This window comes from Carettochelys insculpta, chromosome 9, assembly GCF_033958435.1.
Source record: "Carettochelys insculpta isolate YL-2023 chromosome 9, ASM3395843v1, whole genome shotgun sequence".
Taxonomy (NCBI): Eukaryota; Metazoa; Chordata; order Testudines; family Carettochelyidae; genus Carettochelys; species Carettochelys insculpta.
The window spans coordinates 24,551,502-24,560,034 of record NC_134145.1 but is presented as its reverse complement, the minus strand read 5'-3'; the positions used below and the strand labels follow the sequence as shown (position 1 = coordinate 24,560,034).

Genomic DNA, 8,533 nt, shown 5'->3' with positions numbered 1-8,533 from the left:
ATTTTCCCAGACCAAAAACTTGTAGGTTAAGAACGTGAAGAGCAGGTGTAACTGCACAAGGGCAACACTTGCTGTGAAAAGCTGGGAAGGAATTACCTTTCTAAGTGGTCAGGAAGGGACAAAGCTCAGCGCCCTTCCCCCTCATTTCTGGGCTGTTCACAATCTGTTCCTCGCACATCCCAGGCCTCCGCCTCCGCCTCCTCAAGCCCTGGCTGAGCGGCACTGGGGGTATGTCCCTCCAGCTGCTAAAGCAGAGGGGTGACCAGGCGCCCCCCAGGCTGCAGGAACCACCCCTGCAGCTCCGACAGGTCCGCTTCTTAGCCAGTAAGCACTATGGAGCCGGTGCCTGTGGGCGGGGCGCCCCACCTGCCACTGCTAACCAGCACGGGAGAGGCGGAGGACCAGGGCTCCAGTCCTCTCCGCGAAGTGGCAGTTCACACCTCCGCCCCCACAGCAGCGGCGCATGCGCGCCTCTTGCTCCAGGACAAGCGGTAAACGCCAAATGCGCGCGGGGCTGCGAAACGCAACGGGCGGGCTGCGCGCGGAAGGCGGGATCTGCTTTCCGGTCGCCTGGTGCGCGCGCAGCCTCCTCTTCCTGTTGTGAAGCCGGCGCCTATGGCTACTGCCTTCCCGGGTCCCCGTTGGCTCCCGGCGGCGGCCGCCCTGCTCTGGGCGTGCTGCGGGCTGGCTGCTGCTGACGGGATCCAGGTAGGGGAGCTGGGGGCTGCCTTGGCACCGATCGCCGCCTGCCTGTGGGGGTGACCAGCGCTCCGGGGCCCGGGCTGCGGCGCTGGAACTGCCCGCGCCGTAACTCCCCGCACGGTCGCGGGGTGGCTGCTGTGCAGGGGAGCGATACGCCTCTGCAGCTCCACTGCGGTGCTGGCAGAGAAAATATATCAACTCCCGTGTACCTCCCCGCCCCCGTGCGAGAGGTTCTGCCAAAGCCCCAGCCCATCTGCTTCTTGTGGGGCTCAGGCTTCTTATGTGAGAGTCCCTTTTGTTTTCTCTAGGGCTCCTCGAGCGGCTCACAACCCCTTCTAGCCACTACTCCTGCATTCTTGTGGTGTTTGCCTGTATGCATCCTTTGTAATTTGTCCTTGTTTCCATATTTTATGATTCATTTTTTATTTTGAGATCATACAGGATCTCCTGCTTAAGCCAGGGTGGTCTTTTGCCATATTTTCTACCTTTCCTATGCAGCGGGATAGTTTGCTTTTGGGCCCTTAAAAATGTCCCTTTGAAAAACTGCCAACTCTCTTCAGCTGTGTTTCCCCTCAGTCTTGCTTCCCACGGGACCTTACCTACCAGTTCTCTGAGTTTACCAGAATCTGCCCTCCTGAAATCCGTTATCTCTGTTTTGCTGTTTTCCCTTCCTTACAATTGTGAACTCAATGATTTCATGATCGCTTTCACCCAAGCTGCCTTCCACTTTCAAGTTCTCTACAAGTTCCTCCCTATTTGTTAAAATCAAATCTAGAACAGCTTCCTTCTTGGTGGCTTTTTCAACCTTTTGGAATAAAAAAGTGTCTCCAGTGCAATCCAAGAATTCACTGGATAGTCTGTGCCCCACTGTATTAGTTTCCCAACATATATCTGGATAGGTGAAGTCCCCCATCACCACCAAATCCGGGGCCCTGCATGACTTCATTAGTCGTTTAAAAAAAGCCTCTTCCACCTGGGTAGATGGCCTGCAGTAGATTCCTAGCAGGACATCACCCTTGTTTTTTTACCCCTTTTAGTCTAACCTAGAGACTCTCAACATGTCCGTCTCCTATGTCCATCTCCACCTCAGTCCAAGTGTGTACATTTTTAATATATAAGGCAACACCTCCCCTCTTTCTTCCCTGTCTATCCTTCCTAAGCAGGCTGCACCCTTCAATACCAACATACCAATCGTGTATTATCCTACCAAGTTTCCGTGATGCCAACGATGTCACAGTTGGATTTATTTATTAGCGCTTCCAGTTCTTCCTGCTTATGACCCATACTTCATGCATTTGTATATAGGCATCTGAGATATTTTGCATTGTTTTTATAATCAAATATTGACACTTGTTCAGTAATTATTAAAATTTTACCATTTTCATGCTTCAATATTTATAATTTTTACATTCTTTAAATCCTGATATGAAGTTTATAGTTTAATAGAATTCCCATATTTAACATTTTGTTCACTATCAACTGATTTCTATAACAGTCGACAAGATTAATAACATGACAAAATAGTTAATGGAAATAAAATTAAGCATTTTAAATGCACTAATTTTAAAGTCTTGTAAAGTTGCCATTCAAAACTTTAAAGAAGAGATCCACGTAACTTAAAAGTTTTCGTTTCATCTACAAAAGTTCTTCAGGAAAAGATATTACTTCACCCAACTTGTGTCTCTAATATTCTGTGACCATGAGAGCTAGAGCAACACCACATAAAGCTGTTATCATTGTCTATTAATCATTGTACTTTGGCCTGAAGAAATGGGGACAGTACAAGAAAAAACAAACTTATTTAAGGGTCTTTAAGGAAGGATTGAAGGCTAATGAAACATTTAATCTTTCCCTAGGCATGTCCTTTAAAACAACATTTTAAAAAAATTATAATTATATTAACAGGGCCTAATTTCGCTCTCTCCTTCCACTCAGTTTAGCATAGGATAGATTTGGAATGATTAAACCACTTTCCTTATTTTTAGTAGCCTGGATTCAGATAATATGTGGAGTCATTGTTTAACACCTCTTTAAAGACTTGTAAATGCAAAGATCCAAGGATTTTAATCTTTCCCAGATATTGCACTTTTGGACAGAATGCAATATTTCTTTTATTATTCCATTTCTCCCTGTCCTAGTTTGTCACCTCTCTCTTTCTGTCACCACTACCACTCTGAATTTCAGTGGTTTTGCTTTCATTGCTAGCCATGTGTTTCCTGATGTGATACTGATCTTTGATAAGAGTTTATGAAAGAACCAGATTACTTGTCTGTTTTTTAACATGTGGACAGAACAGCCCAAGCTGAATATATATTGCATCCTTTTCTCAGATGTGCGAAGGAGAAGAAGTTATGTTTTCTATTCAGCTGGTTTAAAGTTTTAATTATGTGTGCCGTTAACATTATATATTTTGTAAAAACAAGCATCTCCCCCTCCTTGCCCAAAACAGCTGTATTTTAGATGTTATCCTAATTTTGCTTCTACAGTATTTGAGTAATTTTTCTCTTTTGCAGGACCAAGCAAGCCAGTTTTTTAGAAGTGGACATACAAATAACTGGGCAGTTTTGGTAAGCATTTTGTAAGCAGTCTTCTTAAATAAAACACAGATCCTGGAGTTGTTGCATGATGGTGCCACGGCAGTCAGTCTCTATTTAGCAAGTTTCGCCAGCAAGTGCTGGAAGTAAGTAGCATGACTTTGAGTTATCCCTGCCAGTTTGCTATACTACATTAACATTATCCCTTCTGCATAGTTTAAGTACAACCATTCAGAGCATAAATGCACATTTGAAGTATTTATAAAATTAAAATTCTAACTAGAATAAAAACAAATGATTATGCTTTATATTATGGCAGTCATGTTGTTTTTAAACATGTGCTTGGTAAGAAAGAGATACAACATCTTCCTTATTTTTGTTTTATTAAACTTCCCAACTTCTGACAACAGACTTTTTATTTGAATCTCTTAAAATAATATCTAGGTTAAAAACTATTAGTCTTTCGTTTTTGTCTTGGTAACTTCAGTTTATATTATACCCACAGTTTTTAATCAGGCTTTGTGTGTAATGTCACTAATTTCCTGTGTGACCTTGAGCAAGTTACCTGCAGACTGTATTCCTGGCTCTACCAAAGTGCCCAGAAATTCAGGCTCTGGTCTTGTGCCAGCTATGCCTCCTTTTTTCTCAGTCACAAAATGGAGATGATAACACCACTTATGATGTAAAATAAGTGAACTTACTTGGAATTTCAGAAAAGAAAAATGCCATAGCAATGGAGAGATTTTGTTCGTATCTGTCTAAGTCTTTGTATCATGCTCATAACTGATAGCTATGTAAACAAAAGCCAAGCACTTGATGTTCAAAAGCCAATTGAACAGTCCACTCACTTTACATTTTGCATAAATTGAAAAGCAACTTAAAATCATCTCTTCAAAAGATATCCTTTTAATGGCTTATCTCCTATCACAAATCCCTTTCTGGAAAGATTTTTAAGTTCCTGGCTAGGGCACAATGTTAATCTGTCAGGATCTTGATTCATTTGAGGCTGCACTATTTCTCAGAGCTGTTCTACTAGTTTTAACCTAACAAACCTCTCTTGTGTTGCTCAGCCTTTCAAGAGCACTTGCTAGTGTACTAAACAGCAGCTACTCTAATGGCTCTCACTCATTTTCTGGAGGTAGCTTGAACCTGGTTGGAGGTTAGAGCCTTAGTTCAGAGCTGAGAAAGGGATGGGGGTCATAAATCAACAGAACAATTGATTGTGCTTTACTTTTAAGCATGTTTGGTAATATGTTGCATGATTCAGTGATCTCTTGGGAGGGGTGGCACAAGCAGGCAGTTAGTACAATTAGGCAAAGACCTGGAATGATGACATAGGTAAGGACAAGGTAAATAACAGACCATATGTTTTATCACTGGAACAGGTTACAAAAGCTGCTTGTCTTGTTGCTGCTGGTAGTAGTGCTGAAATAAGAAAGACTGTCTCCGTCATCCAGGCAGGAAGAACAGCCTCTCTCTGCCTCCCTGTCAGGATTTCATCCTGAGTCCTCCTTTGGGAGGATCCAGACCATTTTGGGGCTGTTATGGGATGTGTAACACACACACACACACACTGAACCACCATAGTGTGTGCATTATAATCCTCAAAAGTATTTAAGTGGCCTGGGCTCCTGACTTACAGTCAATAGAAGTTATCTGCCCAACTGCACTAGGCCCCTTTAAAATGCCTGGCTTTAATAACCATCCACACAGGACAGGAATCATGACAGGAAGCTTGGGAAGACAAGATGTAGAGGTCTTATTCTCACTGAAAATTAAGTTGTTAATTATTCATGAGCTATTTTCAGATTAACAATCATATAAAGCAAAACTTTTAAGTTGGTGTCTACATCTAGTCAACTTTTTAAAAAGACTCTCTTAAAAGAATGGAATGGAACCCTTGCGTAAATCAAGGGCCTAGTGCATGGTAAGTAAAATATCTTCAGACTAAAGTAATTTTTTTTTAAAGCCTTAAGTCTGTGATTTATGATTTTTGTTTCAGTTCTCATGCCTCTGTTACAAAGGATTGGAGGAAACATGCTTGGCTAAGGTCATGTCTGCGCTTACCAGGGATGCACGTGATTGATGCAGCAGGGGGTTGATACAGCATGTCTGATGACAACTTGCTAAATTGACCACAGAGTGCTTTCTGATTCTGGTACTATTCTGGATTGAGAGGAGTAAGGTAAATTGGCGGGATAGCATTTCCTATCAACAGCAGACACCACAGTAAGGTGATCTTTGACTCTAGCCATGTTACTCACATGGCTGAAGTAGCATATCTGAAATTGACTTACCCCAGTAAAGTAGACAAGGTCTCAGTAAGCTCACTTACAGATTTCATTATTGTTCCATGCATTTAGAAGTTTTATTCCATCTATCATAGATAAGGCTGGTCTATACTAGAAAGGAAATTCAATGTAAGTTATGCAACTCCAGCTACGAGAATTGTATAGCTGGAGTTGACCTACCTTAGGCTGAATTCTCAGCCTGGCCCCACTGCAGGAGGTCAATTGGAGAAACTCTCCTGTCAACTTCCCTTACTCCTTGTGGCATTGAATAATCTATGTAATCCAGGTGTTAGTGCAGAGAAGGTGTGTATTACTTATGACCTTCATTTCTTACAGATGTTAGGCATCACAGTAGTCAATATTCATTGATGTGTATAGTAAGAATGCATTTCTTACATCTTTTAATATAGATTTATTTCTTTTTAACACTTAAAGGTGTGTACATCTCGTTTCTGGTTTAACTACCGTCATGTGGCAAATACGCTTTCAGTTTACAGAAGTGTCAAGAGGCTAGGCATTCCTGATAGGTAAGAAAATCTTAAAGTAAGATTTGAAGTAAAAGTTCAGTCTCATCTTCTGAACCAGGACTAAAATGCTGGCCTCTTCCTTTCAGAAACAGGTAAAAAAGAGCGCAGATTTAATTGCCTTAATTTGCTAAAAATTGGAATATTATTATTGGAAAGGAAAAATGACAAAAATATGTACGTGCTTCCATACAGAAATGGGTAATTAGATCAAATGATGTGATGCTAGCCAACAACTAAAATGCACTGCTAATTAGTTTGATGAATGTATACATAGAGAAAATTGGTAAAATGTATTCAGAATTGATAGTGCAGCTCTATGACATGTACTTGTTACTGTATTGCAACTTCATGTCTAATCTAGCTCATATCTTTTTAACATGCCCTTTGATTAAAGAACACTTCACTTAATGAGCAAACCTAAGTACAGTACAAATGCAATGCTTCAGCTAAATCAAGGGCACTTAATTGGAGTGAGGACCTCTAAATAACTGGTGTCTAACAGAGAAGCTCCTGCATGCCACAAGCTATATTAAAAAAAGGTCTTTTGGTGAAAGTTTTAGAGGCGCATTGTTCTTTTTCTGTATATGCAAACTGTGCTCTTTAATTGCACCAGGTTAGTGAAAAATGGCACAAACTCCATGGTGTGATTGCGATTATATCAGTATAAAGATGTCATATGGGAAGCGGGCAGTATTAGTATAAGACATCCTTATTTTGGTATAGCTGCATCCACATGAGGCTTGTACTGGTATAACTCTTTTAGTAAACAGTTACCTTTGTGCAAAAACTGTGCAGACTTCATCCTAAGATTGGGTTGCTCAAATCTCAGTGGTAGGGCCTCACCAAATTCATGACCACAGAAAAATGTGTCATGGATTGTGAAATCTGGTCTTTTATGTGCATTTACCCTATACTACACTGATTTCATAGGGGAGCCCAGTATTTCTCAGATTGGAGATCCTGACCCAAAAGGGAGTTGCAAGAGGATTTCAAGGTTTATTTAGGGGACTTGTGCTATTTCTACTCTTACTTCTGTGCTGTCTTCAGAGTTGGGTGGTTGGAGAGTGGTGATTGCTATCTGGGAGCCCAGCTCTGAAGGCAGCACCCCACTAACAGCATGGATGTAAAGGCAGCAATACCATATCATTATGGTGCAGAAGTAAGGGTGGCAATACCATGTCATACCACCCTTTTGCACTGTTACTAGCAGTTGTTTTGCCTTTAGAGCCGGTCTGCTGGCTAGCTGATAGCATTAGGATAGCAGTACTGCAGCTAGGGATGTTAATGTTTAACTGGTTAACTGGTAGGGGCTCCAGCAGCCTGCTGTAGGCAGTGAGTTGCTTCAGCCCCACTGGAGCAGTCACCTTCTGTGGTGGCAGGTGGGAGGGGAGGCAGTGTCTGGGGAGACCACTTTGTCATGGACAGGGTCTGCTTTGGCTGTACTGGACCACCCTCTACCCATGGTAGCATCAGAGGCAGGGAGGCTCCAGCCAGCCGGAGCTGCCCCAGTCCTTGGAGTGCCACAGGTGGGGTTGGGGGCTGTCTGGATGGAGTGACAGCTGGGGAGGCTGCTCCACCTTGGCTAGCTCCTGTTTAACTGGTCAACCAATTAAAGGGGACTTTACATCCCTAACTGCAAACTACCCCTACAATAGTCTTGCACCAGGTGCAGTGGCAACAGGGCTGATGGCCAGGAGTCCATCCAGAACTGGGAGCTGAGTCTGGTGGCTGGGAATGGAGCCTGGGAGCAGGGCCAGTGGTCAGGAGGGGAGCAGCCCAGCTGCTGGTAGATAGTCCAGAAGCTAGCAACGGAGGGGCTGCTATTGATCTTTCTTGATCTGGCAAACTCCATGGTGGTCCCAAAAGTGCTGAACCAGGGAGGTCTAATATGTAGCAGCTTTCTACGTTTAAAATTATTGTTTTTATTTTCGTGGTCGTCTATCTGAACTGTGTGTTTGTGTTTAATAGGCTCAAGTTAGCCAAGGCTCACAGCATAGATGAGGTCTGTTAGAGACTTGGCAGTATATATACATCTTTCAAGTTGGTTGGGATCACTGAAAGACTGAACAGAGTCTTTCCTGTTTTGGTTGGACTTACATGCAAGAGTCTTACATTGTCTTGTTTTGAAAAGCTCTTAATTTATATCGGAGGGGTAGCCGTGTTAGTCTGGATCTGTAACAGCAGTGAAGGGTCTTGTGGCACCTTATGCTCAAAACTTTTCTGTTAGTCTATAAGGTGCCACAGGACCGTTTGTTGCTCTTAATTTATAGTGGCTTGTAGCAGAACATTTGTTCTCAAAGGACGGTGAAGACCATATCCCCAGCAGTTCAAGGTGTCATAGCTCCAGATTTTTTTTTTTTGATAAAATACACAATCTGGATGAAATAACTTGTGTGCAATTATTGTGCTGGATGGGGTGGAATCAGGGCAATGGTGTCCTTAGTGCCTTATTCATCTCAGACCATTTTCACTAACCAAG

At 42.6% G+C, this 8,533-nt stretch overlaps 1 protein-coding gene across 1 annotated transcript in view; it reads left to right on the top strand.

Annotated features, from left to right (window-relative positions):
* Positions 1-581: 581 nt before the first annotated feature.
* Positions 582-8,533, top strand: part of PIGK (phosphatidylinositol glycan anchor biosynthesis class K) — a 143,098-nt gene continuing 135,146 nt past the window's right edge. Inside the window, exons 1-3 of the mRNA XM_075002854.1 lie at positions 582-708; positions 3,216-3,269; positions 5,963-6,054. Coding sequence (XP_074858955.1) covers positions 616-708; positions 3,216-3,269; positions 5,963-6,054 — 239 coding nt within the window. The 5' untranslated portion in view covers positions 582-615. The remainder of the gene's footprint in view (positions 709-3,215; positions 3,270-5,962; positions 6,055-8,533) is intronic.